Source organism: Neoarius graeffei, chromosome 4 (assembly GCF_027579695.1).
Source record: "Neoarius graeffei isolate fNeoGra1 chromosome 4, fNeoGra1.pri, whole genome shotgun sequence".
NCBI lineage: Eukaryota > Metazoa > Chordata > Actinopteri > Siluriformes > Ariidae > Neoarius > Neoarius graeffei.
Window position 1 is genome coordinate 17,150,421 of NC_083572.1, and position 21,099 is coordinate 17,171,519.

At 40.4% G+C, this 21,099-nt stretch overlaps 1 protein-coding gene across 1 annotated transcript in view; it reads left to right on the forward strand.

Moving 5' to 3' along the window:
• LOC132884900 (probable ATP-dependent RNA helicase DDX5) overlaps positions 1-18,688 on the forward strand; it is a 20,009-nt gene extending 1,321 nt beyond the window's left edge. Inside the window, exons 2-13 of the mRNA XM_060918946.1 lie at positions 2,166-2,337; positions 2,448-2,544; positions 2,711-2,844; positions 3,249-3,314; positions 7,740-7,881; positions 8,040-8,200; positions 8,302-8,474; positions 8,590-8,700; positions 12,235-12,296; positions 12,377-12,436; positions 14,156-14,377; positions 17,925-18,688. Coding sequence (XP_060774929.1) covers positions 2,166-2,337; positions 2,448-2,544; positions 2,711-2,844; positions 3,249-3,314; positions 7,740-7,881; positions 8,040-8,200; positions 8,302-8,474; positions 8,590-8,700; positions 12,235-12,296; positions 12,377-12,436; positions 14,156-14,377; positions 17,925-18,319 — 1,795 coding nt within the window. The 3' untranslated portion in view covers positions 18,320-18,688. The remainder of the gene's footprint in view (positions 1-2,165; positions 2,338-2,447; positions 2,545-2,710; positions 2,845-3,248; positions 3,315-7,739; positions 7,882-8,039; positions 8,201-8,301; positions 8,475-8,589; positions 8,701-12,234; positions 12,297-12,376; positions 12,437-14,155; positions 14,378-17,924) is intronic.
• Positions 18,689-21,099: the final 2,411 nt, after the last annotated feature.

A 21,099-nucleotide genomic window follows, 5' to 3' on the forward strand; every position in this document is an offset into this window, starting at 1 on the left:
GTATGTGCAAAAAAAAAAAAAAAATCTAGCATCATGTGAACACAACCTGATTTAATTCAAATCTAACAATTATGTCTGAACACATCAGTAAATTCCCATAGAACATTACCCCAAATGTCACACATCACGACAACCAGTTTCACAGTTTGATCGTGCACTGGTATAAATTTACCATGCGCAGACCGATTTTTTTATTTATTTATTTATTTTTTCCTCCCTTGGCCAACTTCCGGGAAGTCTAAATTTACCATTTCTTGCTGCGATTTTGTACCGAGCATTTCAACACATTTATGGACTAATAGAACGCTAATTGTGAGATTTGATTATCAGTAGGACAAGAATGGTTTGGATTGAATTTTATTAGTATTATTACTATTTTTTTTAGTATTATTAATACTAATAATAATATTAGTATACTATGTTATAATATACTAATATTATTAGTATAATAACTAGTATTATTACTATTATTTTATTAGTATTAATATTTTATTAGTAAAGGAAGTTAATAAAGTTGTTCAAAACACTTTACATTCTGACTTCGTTCTTTCATATATACTTAAACAAATCAATATTCATGAAGATAACGTTCATCATTTCTGGCTGCTGGCTGGTCCTGATCAGCCTACTTAGTGCATAAACTGGAACTAAAACACGGGTCATTCATTTATTCATCAAGATAAAGTGAAAATGTATTTGTGGATCAAGTATGAACGTAAATCTCCTATCATATTGGGCTGGTAAACTCTGACTAGGCCCAATGACAGCAGTCTAATTATACCAAGTTGGTAAATTTTGAGAGAATAACTAAATTATTATAATCATGAGGAGTCTTACAAATTCATCAAGATAAAGTGTAAATAATTCAAGTATGAACATAAACCTCATATTAGGCTGCTAAATTCAGACTAGGCCAAATTATACCAAGTTGGTAAATTTATACTGTGGTAAATTCAGACCGTGGCTGCTACAGTTTAAATTTACCTGGTAAATTCAGACCGGTGGTAAATTCAGACCGTGACACCGGTTTACCTGACTGATTTATGGAACTTGATGCAATCCAATCTGGCTACATGCAGAAAATATTCCGGATTTTTGCCTGTATTTCGATAAAGACAGTATTCCTACAAAGCTGTTTTATATGGGTAATGAAAACGAACGTTCCACTAATATTCCCGTTTCCATGCAGCCACATCTCGACCCCAGACTTTCAAACGATCGTGTAGTTGGTTTGATTTGTGTACAATACACAGGTTCTAAAGAAGCTGTGTGTTGCAAACTTTTTTTTTTTGTTATTAAAAACCCCGTTTGAGATGCATATTACTAATGCACTCTATACACGTCCAAAAAATGCCCCTAAAACCAAATATCAGCGTATCCCACGTCTTAATCGGAAAATGCTAAATTTGGAGTGTTTGAATTGAATCTGCATAACCTGTATAAAATTGCTAATGTTGTCATATTCGGAATAATACTCTGAATGAATGTAAACGTACTGGTGTATTATGCATAAGTAGTCCTTGGAGGAAAAACCTACAACTTTTCGATGGTTTGCAGTTTAAACAAGGTGATAACCTTGTCTAAAAGTACCACTTCACTGACGACAAAGATTTTTCTACAAGAGCTCATCCAGTATTCAGGATTTATCATGTTGTAAGCTGAAAGAGAGTGGCTGTGTGGAAAGGCAGTACACTGGGTCAAAAAAGAAATCTAACAAGTGCGTCTGTGTGCTATGAGCATGCAAAAAGCCAACAATCTGTCTGCGTTTTGGTCAGTAATGCCATGTTATTCTGTGTGCTTGGTATTGTCGTGTATGATAACGTTTGGAAGGAGTGATAGCAGAGGGAGCGATGTAATGTGTTTACAGTAGTACAACAGCCAAAGGGGGTTTGGTGCAGTCCGCGTCCCCTGCTCGGAAAATCTGAGGATGCTGTAGTATGATTTCGGCGAATCTAGAGGGAAGGATTTGGAAGTTGTTGTAGCAGATACAAAATTGATTAGGATCACCGGAACAAGGAACTTGATCAGGGAAGATGGTAATAGACAGAAATAGGTATTTTGAAAGTCTCTGTCTGTTGAGGTAACCTGTCCAGTCGTACACTGTGAGTAACTGTGATGCTGGAACAGACAACGCTAATGTTTGTGGGATTTTTTTTTTTTGACAGTTATGGCAGCAGTGCTCCTCGATTCGGTGGAGGCCGCAATGGCCCTCCTCCATCTGGAAAATTTGGCAATCCAGGCGACAGACTGCGCAAACGACACTGGAACCTTGACCAACTTCCAAAATTTGAGAAAAACTTCTACAAGGAGCATCCTGAAGTAACCCGAAGATCAATGGTTAGTCAGTCTTTACATCATTGATTGGGCTGTTCGTCCCACTGTATCAGATTTGTTTGAATGAGTGAGTCCTTGACACTGATCAAAATCTTTTGTTTCTTGGAAAACAGCAAGAGGTAGAACAGTACCGCAGGGCAAAAGAAGTCACGGTCAAAGGCAGAGACTGCCCAAAGCCTATTATTAAATTTCATGAAGCCACCTTCCCAAGTGAGTGTACAGTTTTTTTTTTTTTTTTTTCCCCCCATTTACCTTCTAATTTCTGTTTTTTTTCTGCTTGTCATAAAGCAGTTGGTATCCAAGCCCAAGATATTAATGCAATCCTAGATATTAGTGTTGATGTGAGATCGCTAATAGAATATTTATGGTGTTGCAGATTATGTAATGGACATAATCAAGAAGCAGACTTGGGTTGAGCCCACTCCCATCCAAGCTCAAGGCTGGCCGCTCGCGCTAAGTGGAAAAGACATGGTCGGCATTGCCCAAACCGGCTCTGGAAAAACCCTGGCAGTAAGTCATCTGAAACATTCACATCTGCAACTTTGAGGGTTTGTGGCAGGTTCTGGAAGAGCTTGAATTTAGCTCAAGACTTGAGTTAAATTACATCAGTTTCAAATCTGTTATTACATCTGGAATTGAGATTTGTTTGGGGCGGGGGAAGACGCACCATTTGATCAAATGATCATCTTCTAATCCAACGGTATAACATTCCTAAGGTCCCACTTGACAATCAATACCCTAGTTTATATTACTTTTGTGGTGGTGTCTGTAAAATGTCATCATTCTGGTCCTTGAAACAAAAATGGAGTTTAGTGTGTGTTATCTTGTAGCATCTCTTAAAAACTTGAGTTTGTCATAATTACAGATGCATGAAGTGAAGGGTTTGTTTTTTTTAATCCTCTTTTCTTTTACAGTACCTGCTACCAGCCATTGTGCACATTAACCACCAGCCATTCCTGGAGCATGGAGATGGTCCTATTGTAAGTTTTCCATGTTTCAATTAAAAGTCCATAGTCATGTCAGTTTAGTTATTCCAGGTCATTTTAAAATGTATAGTTTGTAATTCAAAGAAACTGGACTTGTAATACTGAAGGTTTTCCCCCTTACATTTATTCATATTGGCTGACGCCTTTTAACCCTTTGAGTTCGAGAGCTTCACCAGCAAAGCTCGACAGGTTTAGAATGAGTAGGTCACGTATTTAGATAAATATCTTTGAGTTTTTTATCATACAAGCATGATGAACATATTGACACTTTTTATACTTTCCCATGTGCCCACTGCCAAATAATATAGTTTTTAAATTAGATGACTCTCAAAACTTGTCACCTTACTCAGTCACACTGGAGTCGGAGCACTGAGCGCCCACTTACACGTTCATAAAAGACTTCATATGGTAACGGCATGATACAGTTCCTTGCAAAAGTATTCATACCCCTTGAACTTTTTCACGTTTTTCCACCTTACAACCACAAACTTAAAAGTTTTTTATTGAGATTTTATGTGATAGACCAACAGAGTAGCACATAATTGTGAAGTAAAATGATAAATGGTCTTCAAAATTTTAAATAAATAAAAATCTGAAAAATGTGGTGTGCATTAGTATTCAGCCCCCTGTACTCTGATACCTCTAAATACAATCCAGTGCAGTCAATTGCTTTCAGAAGTCATCAAATTAGTTAATGGAGTCCTACTGTGTGTAATTTACTCTCAGCATAAATACACTTGTTCTGTGAAGGCCTCAGTGGTTTGTTAGAGAACACTGAAGAACAAACAGCATCATGAAGACCAAAGAACTCACCAGACAGGTCAGGGATAAAGTTCTGGAGAAGTTTAAAAGCAGGGTTAGGTTATAAAAAAATATCCCAAGCTCTGAACATCTCAAGAAGCACTGTTCAATCCATCATTCAAAAATGGAAAAAGTATGGCACAACTGCAAACCTACCAAGACATGGCCGTCCACCTAAACTGACAGGGCGAGCAAGGAGAGCACTGGCCAGAGAAGCAGCCAAGAGGCCCATGATCACTCTGGAGGAGCTGCAGAAATCCACAGCTCAGGTGGGAGAATCTGTGCCCAGGACAACCATAAGTCGTACACTCCACAAATCTGGCCTTTTTGGAAGAGTGGCAAGAAGAAAGCCATTGTTGAAAGACAGGCATAAGAAGCCATGTAGGGGACACAGCAAACATGTGGAAGAAGGTGCTTTGGTCAGATGAGACCAAAGTTGCACTTTTTGGCCTAAATGCAAAGCGGAAAACTAACACTGCTCACCACCCTGCACACACCATCCCCACTGTGAAACATGGTGGTGGCAGCATCATGCTATGGGGATGCTTTTCTTCAGCAGGGACAGGGAAGCTGGTCAGAGTTGATGGGAAGATGGATGGAGCTAAATACAGGGCAATCCTGGAAGAAAACTTGTTGGAGGCTGCAAAAGACTTGAGACTGGGAAGGAGATTCACCTTCCAGCAAGACCATGACCCTAAACATACAGCCAGAGCTACAATGGAATGGTTTAGATCAAAGAATATTCATGTGTTAGAATGGCCCAGTCAAAGTCCAGACCTAAATCCCATTGAGCATCTGTGGCAAGACTTGAAAATTGCTGTTCACAGATGCTCTCCATTCAATCTGGCTGAGCTTGAGCTATTTTGCAAAGAAGAATGGGCAAAAATTTCAGTGTCTAGATGTGCAAAGCTGGTAGAGACGTACCACAAAAGACTTGCAGCTGTAATTGCAGCAAAAGGTGGCTCTACAAAGTATTGACGCAGGGGGGCTGAATACTAATGCACATCACATTTTTCAGATTTTTATTTGTTTAAAATTTTGAAGACCATTTACCATTTTCGTTTCACTTCACAATTATGTGCTACTCTGTGTTGGTCTATCACATAAAATCTCAATAAAAAACTTTTAAGTTCGTGGTTGTAAGGTGGAAAAATGTGAAAGTTCAAGGGGTATGAATACTTTTTCAAGGCACTGTAATCACTTTGATTCATCTGGTTTCGATTGGTTTTTCTTTCGGGGTGGGAACGCCCACTGTATACAGGATAAAATCTGTCGGACATAGTTCAAGCTATTTGGAGGTAAAACTTGTTGTGAGATGGCAGTCGGATTTTATGCGCTTCGGATGATACAGACAGCAACTCAATTCATGATTCAGGACAGTGATTCAATTCAATCTTGAGAACTGCGACACTGATGACACTGGATTCGTCTATCCAGCCAAAGATCAACTCGAGTAAGTGTAAATATTTCTGATGAGCAGATTGGTTGATATGCGTGCACTGTAGTGCATACACAGGAAAAATGACTGAGCAATTTTTCCAGAGTTAAAAGTATTTTTCTCAAAAATGGTTAATTTTGCACGATTTTGAGTTTAGGGAGTGAAATGTGGAGTTGGAGTGGGAGCAAAATTAGAGTAATTGTGTAACAGAGTTGGTTGTGGCTCTGAACTAAGTAAAATAGTACAAGAGTTAATTTCAAGACGTACTGAATAGTCAAATACGAGAGAGAGAAAGCTGTTGTAAAAAGCAGTTTTAGAACTGTGTTGGAATGTGTGAAAAAACATTGCCTTACCCATTGTGACTTGATGGGATTAAGAGTTAATCTGATGGGATTAATAGTTGGCAGTGGGAAGGGTTTTCACTCTTCTCATTGAATGGAATGGAATTTTTTTTTTTTTTTAACCCTTCTAATTGAATACTCCTCCCACTGCCAACCCTTTATCCCAAAACAATAGAACAAATTTTTTTTGGTGGCCAGTTAATTGTCCAGATCAATGGAGCAGAAGTTTTTGTGCTTGATACATTCCTAAGACTGAACAGAATCGCTTCATGCGACCAGAACGGGTAAGCTCGTGTTTTTTTTTCACACATTCCAACACGGTTCTAAAACCCAAGTACAATCATGACATACATACTAGATAGATATTGTTGTAGATGAGCTTTTGCTGAATCCAAAAAAAAGTCATACGACTTTTTTTGAAAATACTGCTTAGATTTGTTGAAATTGATGACAAAATCAGAGCATACCAAAATCATTAGTGCGCCAGGAAATGCTCTCAGACCCCAGAGGGTTAATTTAAGTGCGAGTGAGATGATGATTTTAAGCCTAGAGATCGGAGACTTGGGAGGAAGTTCCCAGTACTTACTTTCTTGCCAGTCATCCAAATTGTGTCCATGTATCGAGTAGACCAGAGGAACCCAATTCTAATCCTGAGCAGTCTGACTGACTCCCAACTAGGACTGAATGATGTATCATTATCGTATCTAGATATGAACATTCAAGATATTAATATCGAAAAAGCAACGATATAGATGATATAGATTTCCCCTCCCCGCGCTCGCCCTGCATGTACAGCTCTGGCAGTCACAACAAACATCATTTTTACGATTGCCCTTGAATGCACCGCTAAGGCCAGCCAACCACAAACCTTATTTCATGCTTGCTGTGGATTGACAGCTGAAGCCAACCAATGACAAATGTAGGAGGGCGGGAGTGAGGGAGACAGAGACAGACGCGCGCGCACACTACAGACACAGCGGGGAAATTAAAAAGAAAGGAAGAAAATAAGTGCGGAAGATAATGCAGCCGGTGGCGCTGCAGAATCTGACTTGGTGCCAAAACACAAATCATCCTCCATTATTTGGAGGTATTTTGGATTCAAACAGGACGATGTTAACCAGAGTGAGGTGTTGTGCAGGTTGTGCTTAGCAAAAATTGCGACGAAGCAAGGTAGCACAACAAACATGTTTCACCACCTGAAACACCACCATCGCGTGCTGCACGAAGAGTGTATGACAATGAGAGAAACACCGGGGACTTCTCAGTCATCCCAAAATAAGCCAAAGCAAAGTTTGATTGCTGATGCGTTCAGTAGCGTTACACCGTACGAGTCGACGTCCACCAGACATAAATAAATTACACCTGTGTACACAGTCTCGCGAACACATTTTAATCAAGTGGCCATTCCGAAACTCTATAATGAGTGTAAAATGAATGTTGAATCCGAGCTGCAGTAAAATGTTTGATTTGTAATTTATTTATTCGTAATTTATTAATGTTCATGACTGGCAGTGAGTTCTTAAAAATAAAACTGCACTTCCCACTTTTTTTTTTTGTATTATGAGGTTTTTATTTTTCTGAAAAATGCTCTGTTTTCACCGAACCTGTAGTCATATCGTATCGATATCCAGATATCTGGCATGAATATCGAGATATGAAATTTTGTCCATATCGTTCAGCCCTGCTCCCAACACACTTCTTTAGTATTTAACTAGTGGGTTAAGTCCACCAAACTGCTGGACTATGGCTCTTCAGGATCGGAGTTGGACTCCCAGCAGTTAGTTGTAGCGGTTTGGGTTGTTCTGTGCATAATCTTTGTTCCCTGATCCCCTCTTTCAGTGCCTGGTGCTAGCCCCCACCCGTGAGTTGGCTCAGCAGGTGCAGCAGGTCGCTGCAGAGTATGGACGAGCTTCTCGACTAAAGTCCACCTGCATTTACGGAGGAGCTCCCAAAGGACCTCAGATTCGAGACCTTGAGAGAGGTGAAACAGCTACATAAGTTTTTGATAACCTAGTTTTAATTCTGTGAGGTTTTATTATTATTATTATTATGGCTGTACATAATATAGTTGAGCTGCAAAAATAAATGCCACATGGTAGCATTGGTTTATTTACGTGTTTATTGTCGCGCTCCCTCTAGGTGTTGAGATCTGCATTGCCACTCCTGGTCGTCTGATTGACTTCCTGGAGGCAGGAAAGACCAACCTGCAACGTTGCACCTACCTGGTGCTGGACGAGGCTGACCGCATGCTGGACATGGGCTTCGAGCCACAGATCCGCAAAATTGTAGATCAGATCCGGGTAAGTGTGAAGCGCACGTGGCATGAGCCCTCCGTTTCGTGTGAATTATTTTTGCTCGATAGTACAGAAAACATCACATTGAATCTTTTTCTCACCCATAGCCTGACAGGCAGACTCTGATGTGGAGTGCCACTTGGCCCAAAGAGGTGCGTCAGCTGGCTGAAGATTTCCTGAAGGAGTACGTTCAGATCAATGTTGGAGCTCTGCAGCTTAGCGCCAACCACAACATCCTGCAGATTGTTGACGTCTGTAACGATGGAGAGAAGGATGACAAGTGGGTGTTGTAATTTTTTTTTTTTAAGTGCTTCTGAGATCCTGAAACAGCTGCTTTTTACTTGAATGAGTGAGTATTTTCTTGTGAGTTAAACATTGACTATTATTGTATTCAGACTAATCCGCTTGCTGGAGGAGATAATGAGTGAGAAGGAGAACAAGACCATCATCTTTGTAGAGACCAAAAGACGATGTGATGAACTGACCCGGAGGATGAGGAGAGATGGGTAAGAGCAGATCAAATTATTATTATTTATTTATTTATTTATTTTAATTAAAAGTTGCATGTTTACCTGACGTGTCTTCATTCAGTCTTCTGGCTTTTAATCAAACAGTCATGTTTATCCCCCCTCCACCACACATTCATTTCATTCAGCAATCATGTTAGCTTTGCCTGTTAATTAACCCTGAAAGCAGATACGCAGAACCTTTATTTTGAAATAAATTTCTGAGTGGATAGTATCTCCATCCTTGACTCTTGTATGCTGCATAAATGGGAATAAAAATATATAGTTTTGAGAGTTAAAATCAACCGCCAAGTTGGCGTTCGAGCTGCCCTGCTGACCAGCCAGCCCTGAGCGTGTGACGTCACAGCGGTAACCGGTTTTAAGGCCGAGGCCTTTGACAGCTATAGACCAAAGTCATATAAATAAAAATTTATGGTGAAAGTAAGAAATACCGTCACCGACTTGCTCAACTAAGACTGATTTGACTTCATTGATTGTGGGTTGACACTCATTAAAACAGGATGGGTGTTCTAACTTATGCAACATACATGTACATGCATGCATTTTCACTGATAAAAGGCTAATTAAATAATCAGATGAACTGAGACAATCGCCTTCTGAAGCAAATTAAATAATCTTATACCGGTAACTTAAACACACAATACAAGTTACATGTATTAATCTAAATGCAGGTAAACAACGTGGTGTTTTTGTTGTTTTATATCCAAATGAGAGTCGGAGCTTACCCGTCTGCGTTCTTGCTTCTTGAAGGCCGACCTCCTTTAATATAGATGAAAGTCTTCCGGATTTACCTGGAAATCCAGATATTTGACAAAACTCTTGAAATCTCTGGTTTTCCAAATGGATACATTTTTCGGATTTTTCGCGTTCCTAGACGCGGCGTAATACTTCGCATCGTCCTTGCATGGGCACAGTCCTTAAATAGCCCAAACACAGTTCTTTGATTAAAGACAGGTGTTCGTTAACGGCGCGCGTGCCGGAGCTCGTTAGGCACGCGCGCCCAAGGCACGCCTTCAGGTGCACGAGCTAAAGCGCGCAGGACTGACACCATTCTGTGCAAGCGCAACACAATCGCACTAGAAAGCATGTTCAAGCTGCCAGTGTAGCTGCAGTCTTTTAGTTGTGAATTACAAGTATTTCCTCGTGTTAATAATTGGCCGTGTCAAAACAAGCAAAACTTTCCTCCTCCTTTCGACGTGAAGAGAGGTAAGCAATTTATTATACATTTTTTCCCATCAAAGTTGCATTTTGTGGTTTCGAAGCGAAGTTTTAGTGCCGTTTCTAGAACACAACATCAAGAAAACGTGGAAGAAACAGCAATAATGGAAGAGCTGGTTTCATATAGGGTGTTCACACGGCACATATTTGCATCGATGCTGCACCGATGTATTTTGTTGCGATATATCTTACACCGGTGTAAATTTTGCGCAGCGTTCACACGTCACAACCCTGCTTACTAGAGAGAAGCGTGTTAGCACCGGTGCAGCCCCACTTGCGGTCACACGGCAGTTTCTGCGACCGTGTTATAGTAGCAAAAACTTTATTACTATCATTTCCTATCATTATTACTATCATTTCCGATAGTAATAATGCGGAAATGAAATATGCGCATGCGTGAAAATGTACTTCTTTTTCCCGGTTGTCATGGCATCACCAAGCGCCGGGAAAACAACGTGGATGAAGACACCAGTGTTGCCAGATATTGCTGACGTTTTCCAGCCCAAAATATGTTCAAATCCGCCAAAATGCACTTAAAACTGCCAAATCTGGCAACACTGGAAGACACGCAGTTCTGTTGTTGTTGATATTCGCCATTTTGGAAGCGCAAAATACCAGGATGCAAATTATGCAATACCCTTATGTAATCAACTCTCCTCACGCGTAGCGAGTCTACCCCTGTAGCGTTCAGACGGCCCATTTTATATCGGTGCTGCCCCGCAAACTAGCATTTACTCCGGAGTAAATTTCTTAAACCACCTCCCGAGCAGGGTTAGATTTGCACCGGTTTAAGCAGCTTTCAGGGGCTACACCGGTATAACTTTGTACCGTGTGAACGCTCTACCGGGGCAGCCCCGGTGCTACACCGGAGTAAAAGTTGCCGTGTGAACACCCCTTAAGCTACCTAAAACTAGCAGTGTTGATTATTTTTTGTTACATAATGGACTCAGGCTGCCAGTCAGTGTGTGACACACACACACACCCTGAAAAATCCTAGCTACGCCCCTGATTTACATGAGAAATTTGGTATTCATTGGCGTGTTGAAATTTACAGACAATACGAACTAATGTAAACAATTGGCTTCAACTCGCATAAATATGAATCGGAAATGTTTAGTTCACTTTAGCTTCTGCAAACGCACAGCTCTACTAAAAGATTGATAAACGAGGCTCAGTGTCCCCAACATTGAAACCTGAAAGCTTTAGAAACTCTAACAGACCTTTACTTTTTAACAGGACTGTTTTGGGATTTTGCTGAGTTTACCTTCAACTGTCTGATTTTTTCAAAGTAATGAACTGTGTAGGCAGGAAAATCACCGCGTTTTCTAAACGCACTCCTGAAAATTACTCATTAACTAGGGGAATTAAATTTGATATTTTTGACATGTTAATCATTAATGTACATGAAAGAAAAATAAAAAATTAGTGAAAATAAGTACTAAAATGCACTCGAATGCAGGGTTTTGCGTGTTATGTTATTAAAATTGTTTCTGGGGACGTTGCCGACTTTCAAAAGTTCAGGATTTTTTTTTCTTTGCTCCACTTTCATCTCTACTTTAAGAGATCAGTTGATTTTACTTCACTCACACTAGTTGATGGGTCAGCCTGTTTGAAACGGCCCATAAGATTTGGGTGGAGAGGATTTGCTGAGATCTGCACTGATTCTACTGCATTTCTAGAGAAAATAAATCCTAAATATGATCATGTATATTATGCAATTGCAACTGAATAATCGTATTAGCGATACGCGTTGATGATCGAATATTGCAGACCTCAACAAGTATTCAGAATTGCATGTTTAGCCATCTAGAAATGGTGTAAATTCAACTCATCTCATCTCATTATCTCTAGCCGCTTTATCCTTCTACAGGGTCGCAGGCAAGCTGGAGCCTATCCCAGCTGACTACGGGTGAGAGGCGGGGTACACCCTGGACAAGTCGCCAGGTCATCACAGGGCTGACACATAGATACAGACAACCATTCACATTCACACCTACGGTCAATTTAGAGTCACCAGTTAACCTAACCTGCATGTCTTTGGACTGTGGGGGAAACCGGAGCACCCGGAGGAAAGCCACGCGGACACGGGGAGAACATGCAAACTCCGCACAGAAAGGCCCTCGCCGGCCACGGGGCTCGAACCCGGACCTTCTTGTTGTGAGGCGACAGCGCTAACCACTACACCACCGTGCCGCCCATGGTGTAAATTATGATGAAAGAAATAATACCTAAAGTGGTAAATAAAACATTGATTGATTGGCATTGAGCCTAACGTGAGAGTATTTTGTGTTACAGATGGCCTGCTATGGGAATTCATGGTGATAAAAGTCAGCAGGAGAGAGACTGGGTCCTGAACGGTAAGATGTATGAATCACTTTAAGCCCTCAGCACACGGTTATCAGCCTTCCCCAAGTAATCATCCTCTTCCCTTTAACAGAGTTCAAGTACGGTAAAGCGTGCATCCTCATTGCGACAGACGTGGCATCGCGTGGATTAGGTCAGTATTTCTCGAGATGGCCTTCTCTTTGTGTCGTCTCTCTTCTTCTTTTTTTTTTTTTCTTTTTCTTTTTTTTTTCTTTCGACAAAACCCCAAGGAAAAAAAAATTGTTTCACTTTTAAAGAAAGTGATTTTTGCTTTCTTTAACTTCTCTATGCATTCTGAGTTTTTCTCACCTAAAGGTGCAGTCTTTGTGGCAGGGCCTAGGCATGACAACTCCCAAGGCCGGCAGAGGGAGAAGAAGTGGAAGTGAGCGACTGGTGGCCACCCAGTCGCTTAGAGAGGTGAAATTTACTAAAAGCAAAAACATGTCCGAGCTCAGCTCTGTGTGCCAGTAACCTTCAATAAGGCAGTGTGGCTAAGCCTTGGCTATGATAACCTAGTTTTAATAATACACACCTGTTCTCTGTCCATGGATTATCTTTATTAAATACACGTTTTGTTAAAGGTTAATCTAGCCATCTTTCTGTCTCAAACTACCAGTGAATTAAAGCTTGATGCTGTTTGTTAATGCCTTGCATGCAGTGTTTCAGAGCGTTGTATGGCAAGTAGGCACTTGTTTGAGATTTGGAAAGATCCTTCTCGATGCATGGAAGTTTACAAGCCATAATTGGGTTTAATCACTGTGTTTCCTGACTCGAAGCGCTGGTGTTCATGGAATGGAGAGAGCAGTTTCTTCCTGTTTCTCAATTGGTGAGACTGGCACATGTTTAAAGGGGCTCTGGGACACCTGTAGACAGTGGAGCAGAATCTTTAAAAAAAAAAAAAAAACCTCAAAAAGAGTAAATCGACAGCGATGACTATCCAATTCCACGATTGAAGTTCCTCCCTCGCCTGCATTTTTCATTCTTTTCAAAAAGTCATGTCGAGACCTGCCAACGAGAGACATTTTCTCAAGTGAACACTGGCTTCTGGGAGCATCTTGCCTAGACGAGACTGTGATGAGGGATTTTGCGGTCGCTCATTAATAACCTCAAACAGAGTGGGGGGGAGGAAGCAACTAAGCAACGCTGTTTTTCCCCCCTTGTTTTTGGCTCTTTTGGGTCCCCTCACGTTAACCATGGTCTGTTTGGTCTGGGCAAGACGGCAGTGTGGCCTTTATTAGCGAGCTTCTTATGAGTATGCTGAAAGGGGGGTAATAACTTTAAAAATGGACCTAGAAAGCGAAAAAGCCAAGCCGAACGGTCCCGTGTGTGTCGGCACACGAGGAGGCAAGAGTGTGCATAGTGGCCCTACTGCGTTAGAAGCACCTGGATGTCACTTGACAATTTGTGGGGAGTTGGCTGCATTGGGAAAGGACTAGTGAATGCATACTCCTTTATGGTAAGACATTTATTCTCATGGTTTGATAGATTAAAAAGAGGGAGGGAGGGAGGTGGATGGTGATTTTAGGTCTGTGTTCTGTTTTTTTTTTTTGTTTTTTGGTTTTTTTTTTTTTTAGTTTTGGGATTAAAGTAAATGGAGTGTGCATCCTTTCTCTCTTCCCATGGTAGTGTTCCCACTGAGAGAGTTATGGTTTATTTTATTATTATTATTATTTTTGGTCCTAGGATTTGTGCCTTAACGCTTTCCTGTTTTTTCCAGCCGGGCTAAGTATCCAGTAATTTCTTAATTTCTTTGCTATCTTTTGCTAACTTGTGTTTTCTTCCGTGTGGCGGCTGTGGTGTGCAAAAATTGTTGCCACATTCCCTTTTTTTGCCACACTGCAACGTTTTACAGATGTGGAGGATGTGAAATTTGTCATCAATTATGACTACCCTAACTCCTCTGAGGATTATATCCACCGAATCGGCCGCACGGCCCGCAGTCAGAAAACGGGCACGGCCTACACCTTCTTTACTCCCAACAACATGAAACAGGCCAGCGACCTGATCTCGGTCCTGCGCGAGGCCAACCAAGCCATCAACCCCAAACTGCTCCAGATGGCAGAGGACCGAGGAGGTAAAAACACTAAAGTCATCACTTTTGCTTAGTTTGTAATATTATGATTATAATACTGAAATCACAATTTTGCTGAGTTTCTTGAGTAAGGAATAAAACATGACCGGGTGTACTGTTATAGGAAAATGATCAACAATGGGATGGTGTGATGCAGCTTGATATCTTCCATTTAGGCCATCCTTAAAAAAAAAAAAAAAATCCGTTTCCTGTCCACCGGGTGAGCAAAAAAAATTTTCAGTAGGGAGGGAGGATATGGATGGATAAGAAAACACAATGCTTTTTTCTTTCAGTACTTTATTACAAAAGCAGACACATTTAATAAAATATGACAGTTTAATCAACTGAAATTTGTACAAAAACTTTTAATATTATTATAAAACCTACCGTGCAGGAACAGGCGTCACCACAGACAGTCCTCGGCATTTCACTGCCTCTTTGATTATGTCCTGGCGGCCGTCTAAATACCACAAGCAGTTTGTAATGTTCATTACTACATTTGTTCCTTCAGTTTGGCCAGTATGTCTAGATAGACAAGGTCCTTCTCTCTGGATGTCTTTTATAATTTCGTTGTGTAATTCGTTGTTTTTATTTGCTACAGACACAGTTTTTAATTCTGTCCAGCCAACCTGCATTAGTTCCGTAAACGCATGCTTTTTTTTTTTTTTTTTTTTTTTCAGTTCCGTTCTCATTTTGAATAGATCTATTAGGTTCTCCTACAGGGTCATTAACAAAGTAGGTAATGAATTTCGCATAACAAAACTCAAAAGCTGTTTGTACCGTCTCGGATGGATCAAGATCAAACGAATTTTCCAGTAACGGTTTGTGATGGTCCGACACACGGACTTTTTGTAGTCCTAAATCGAGCGTTAGGCCTAGTTCGGATGAAATTACACTATTAAAATCATCACTGAATGATTTGTTTTTCTGAATCTTTACTATTTTGTTGTTCGCTAGAATACCATTTTGCGATTTCACACTTAAGTAAACGTTTGAAAACTCCGGATCTCCCTCCTTCATGGTGGCTGCCATTTTTTTGTGCCGCACGGCGCATGCGCAGAGCTGATTCGATTCTATATTCTGCGCGGAATGCGTAAATGTCAAGTTCGATTTTAGATTTACGAACCCGAAAAAAATGTCAAAAAAACAGCGTTTAAAAAAAAATAATAAATTCAACCGCACAAACGGCACTCACCCGGCTGGTGGACCGGAAACAGAGCGTTTTTTAATAATGGCCTTACGGTGCACCCTGTGGTGGTTTATTCCTCTTATACAGCAGCAATAATTTGTTAATGAACAGCATGTAGCTTAAAACGAAAAAAAAAAAGGGTTATAGTTAAATTTTAATTAAAAAAATAATAATAAAATGCAGCTTTTCATGTAATTCTGTCCCACAGTGGAAAATGTACTGATGATTAAAAGGTACTGGGACTGGAGACTCCTTCCATGAATTTTTAAATGTGTCTCCTTTAAGAAAATTTGACCATATAAACAATTACGTGTTTGTTTGTTTTTTCCTTCTTTTGCTAAATAACATGTTTTGAATCCATTTATGATGCTTAGATCATGTAGCTTGTCTGCAATACAAGTCCATGTGATTTTGTTACTATAGAAACCATAACATACTGTAACAGAACGAGTGCAATAATGTAAATCTGTGCTTGGAAGCAGGGATGAGAATTTTCCGCCGATCGGCGGATTTCCGACTTTTTCAGACCAAAATGATCGTTTTTGAGATCGATGTAAATCCGTTGAGAAGTTTTCGGGGGGGGGGTATGATTAACGATCTGTGGTCACCTTATAACGCAGACATCCCAAGTCTCCCAGAACTTCCGGGAGTCTCCTGCATGTTGATAGAAGCGAGCAAGAGCGTGCGCGCGCAACATTAAGGTCTGCATCACGCATCTTAGAATGTGCGTGCGCGAGGGAGACTGTGCAGTGTTGCCAGATATTGCTGGCATTTTCCAGCCCAAAATACATTCAAAACCCTCCAAAATGCACTTAAAACCACCCAATGTGGCAACACTGCCTGTGTGCCTGTTCATGTAGCGCATGCCAGACAAAGAGCATCCTGATTGGGTTACTCAGCAAAATAAGCCAATCAGCTTTCAGTGTGGGCGGGCTTTTATCCCTTTTCTCGAGGACCGACTGGCATAGCAGAGAGAGAGAGAGAGAGAGCGCGCCCCAAAAAAAGAAAGTACAAAACCCACTTCAGCTCAGATTACACAAAAGAATCTCCCTGTCTAATAAGGGTAGAAAATAATGACAGTTTCACGCGATGTACTGTTTGCAGCAGTGATTTCAGCATTGCCCATGGTGGCTTAAATGATTGTAAAGGACATGTTGAGGTGAGGAGTGTCATTTCATATGCATTATATTTAGGTCAACAACAGGCTGTCATGAAAAGACCAAACTTATTGAAGATTTCCGTAAAGTAAGTGTATGAATATATATCAAATACACGTCATATATGTGTGTATCTTTTTATAAATGGGGTTAGCTTGTCTAATGTAGCATGTTGGGGAGAATCATAGTATCATATCTATATTTCTGATAAAAATGTTAGGTATGATACCGTGTATAACTCTCCTACTTATTGCTCATTTCATGGGGGGGGAATTGCTGGGATGTGCCGCGCGGGAGCGTCTGCCCACATTTTTTTAGGCCGAGATGAACTTATAGTTTTTGATTTAAAAAAAAAAAAATTCCAATTTGTAATGCCCATTGTACATGCCTGTTCTTTAATTCAAAATCACCATCTCGATCTTCAAATTGACCGTATGGTATATGCACGTTACACAACATCCTGTCCAGATAAAACCTAGTTAGTGTACACAACAGTTGAAAGGGAAGTGATGAGTGATGTTGAATGTTGCCTGCTTAATACGCAAGACCCTCCTGCTACCATGATAACATCAGAAGAAAGCTTAAGAGAATTATATGATCGAACTTTTTTTTCTGGTTTGCACTTCATTGTAAAGGATTAGAGTATTCAAAGACATGAATAGCTAAAATGCAGAAATATAATACTGTAGAGCTCGTTTATATTAAAAGGTGCATTGATTTTTTTGAAATCATCAAATGTGAATTGATTAAAAACAAGTCTCTTGTACCATATTAATCATTTTCACCTGGTAGTCCACCAAGAAGGGGAATTTATTTCCAAATACATTGCAACTTCTTGCTGATAAAATTAATGGTTTTGGGGTAAAAAAAAAAAATAGCCAAAAATCATGAGCCCCGCCCTAGTTTTTTCAGACTTTTTAAATATTTTTCATTCTCATCCCTGTTGGAAGTCGAGCCAGCACTATTGTCGGAATTGTTGTTCGTGAAAATTAATCGCCACCTTCGAACAAAATCAGATTTGAGAATTCATCAGCACTGTTGTAAAAGCATTTTCAATATAATCGAGTTTCTTTGGATCCGCTGCAGTAACGTGTTTGGTTAGTTGGCATTTACACAGCTGGTGGAGAGAGCAGGACAAGGATTTTGCAGTTGCTTGTTGTTTAACCTGTTTGTAGTTTAACAGACCGTGCCACTTCTTCTGCAGGTCGTTCCCGGGGCGGTCGGGGAAGCTACAAGGACGACCGTCGGGACCGCTATTCCGGTGGGGGTAGGAGAGATTTTGGTAGCTATAGGGATAGAGATGGTGACAGGGGATACGGTAGCAGCCACAAAGCACAGAACGGCAGTTACGGCGGAGGCGGCAGCTACAACAAAAGTAATGGTAGTAACAGTAACTACAGTAGCAACAGCTACAACAGTGGGGGAAACCCAAATGCTTTCGGAAACCAGAACTTCCAGAACCAGCCATTCCAGGGGAACCAGGCGCCAGCCCAGAATGGAATGAACCACCCTCCGTTCCCCTTTAACCCCCCTCAACCCCCCCAACAGCCTCCACAGCCTATGGTGCCCTACCCTATGCCACCTAATTTCCCCCAGTAGCTTAGAATCAGCCTACACACACACACCTAGATACTGAAGTAACTGTTAGTCTTGTTTAAGATTTAATATTATTACTGTTATCCTTTATACAGTTTATTTTGCTTACAGTGAGGTTGGAGGCTTGCTTATTAGTGCACCCGACCAATCTCGAGTCCAAGTGATCTTGGTGTGGCTGAGAGACAGCTGCACCATCCTTGACGACTTTTTTGTTTTCTTTGTCTTTTTTGTTACATTCCTCAGTAATTTATTTTTACTAGGTAATGTGTATATCTTTTATTGATTTAGTGATTGTTCACAGTGATATGTTTACAATGTTTGATTCGAGGGCCATGCATGGACCCTCATAATAAAGAAGGAAGAAACGCAAAAGACTCGTGTTACTCTTTTATTGGCTGATGCGCCTTCGTTTACTTTCAAGATTAGCTCAATGTTAAGACACCATTTTGAAGTCCAGGTTGACTCATTCATGTGTCACAAGTCCCTAAGGGTTGTTTTACAATCAGGGTACGCAAGCTAAAAATCACATTTAACACTTATTATCTTCAATATCAAAAGGCTTGACTAAATAAACTTGGTTGTTTATTGTAGCCCTGTGATAGCTCTATTTACCATGCAAAAAAAATTGGTGATAACGTTATTTTTGGTGAATGTATGGCAATATGTCATTTAGCAAAATTACTCGTGTCATTTAGAAAAAGTGCTTTTGTGACCACAGGTAGCTCCAAAAGGGATGCACTTAAATCATTCTTTATACCATAAAACAAATATTTGGTTCCATATCATTGGAAACATAGTTAAGTTTTATTGTTGAATGCCAGTAAGTTTTCAGACTATTTTGATCAAATTAGTATGTAAGTGTCAAAAAAAAAAAAAAAAGTCCTCTCCGAGACAGCTAATTTTTCAATATAAAATAACATATCTAAAATGATTATTTTCATCCTAAAATGTGGTCAAGATATTGGGACATAAATATTAGAGACATCTAACACAAAGCTTCCAGCCTTATATTTAAAAGCACTATGGAAGTAGTGGATTCTGAATTGTCAAAAAAAAAGTCCTCTCCGAGAATCACTTCATTTGTTTCTCCCATCTTATAGCAGATTACACAAAACTACCATACACGCATGTCAAAAAATGACCTGAAATCTGTTCTTTAACTTGTCCTTCACTTAAAAACTGCTACAAGAACCAGTTTGAATCAATTTGAATTTTGGACCCCTGTGACACAAACTTTGTACCCTGATTGTAAAACAACCCCTAAATCATGACCAGCCTGGTATGTATATTTTATTTTTATAGATTATATATGGTTATGGGAACAAGGAGAGCAGCTCTATTTGTAGCATAGTGTGAGAAACTTTATCTAAATCTGATTGTCATGTGATTGATAAGCCAGGCCGAATTGAATTGAATTGAATTGAATCATTACTTTTAAGTTCAACTTGTATCCAAGACACAAGTCTATAGCTATGTTCAGACTGTCAGTCTAAATCCAATTTATGTACATACCTGATGGGAATCCAATCAAATGTAGCAAGTCTGAACAGCTGAAAATCACAAGATCCGGTTTTTACAAGTCCGTTTCAAACCACGTTTCTGCAAATTCGTTTAGGTCTGACTGCCCTGATCAGATTTCAGGTGTTTGGTCATTGCGTATAAGAATATTTTTCAAAATCACTTCCACAGAAATAAACCATGAAATGAATTTGCTTAAATGATGAGTATTTCAGAAACTGCTGATTGTCAGACTTTTTTTGGGGGGGGGGGGAAGAGGTCTAGAGTTTACACAGTATGATATGAAAAACATTCAGTGAGCAGAATTTCTGTGTGGAGAGGTCCGAAGAGAAGGGCCAAACTGGTTTGAGGTGACCGGTAGGCCATGATGACCACTATTTACAACTGTAGTGAAATGAAAAGCATCTCGACACATGTTGAGCCTTGGGGTAGGTCAGCTACAACAGCAGAAAACCACATCAGGTGCTACTCTGTCATCTAAGAACTAGACTGAGGCTACAGTTGACGTGTGTAGTTGCAGGTTCCCTTGACGAGGTAGTCTTTCAAAACTTCACAAAAAGAAGATAGAATGATAACTGAAGCCAACAGTCACTCAGAAGGAGTTGCAGCATATAAGGGCTGAGATCGGAAGAAAGGCGCACCAGAGAACCATTTCAGAGCTCTGTGTAAGTCAAGACCATATGGGAGGTTGGGGTGGCTAGGAGGAAACCGTTCCTCAGGACTGGCAGACATCTTGGCCGGAGAGGTCCGTTCGTTTTTGTCAGCCTGGAGCGGCCGTCGCTTAACAGAGGTGGGTGTCTAAGACATCTTTTATCAGCCACCTACAATGCAGCCATCAGCATTCGGATTCTATGATGATCCATGAGAGGATAAATACTGGATACTCCCTAGTTAGACAGAACTGAGGAAGCCTTTCGGATGAGAGGCGAAATGTTTTCAAGAATCTTCAAGCAAGTCCAGTTGCTCTCTTCTACCAACCACAGGTTACTCAGGAAGAGCCGTATGAAATCACAAGAGTGACTCAAGGAAGATGTATTTTTTGTGTGTGATGAGACCAAGGTGAAGATGCTGTATTTGGGCCAGTTGCAAAGTGCTGTGTGTGGTGTAAACATGATGCAGGCCGTACCTCAACACCATCGCTACAGTGAAGAATGGTGGTGGCAGCATGCGGTATCTGGGGATACTTTTCATCCTTAGAACCTGGGCTTCTTATCCAAACTGAAGGGAGAATGGATGGAGTAAAATACAAGGGGGATATTCCAAGA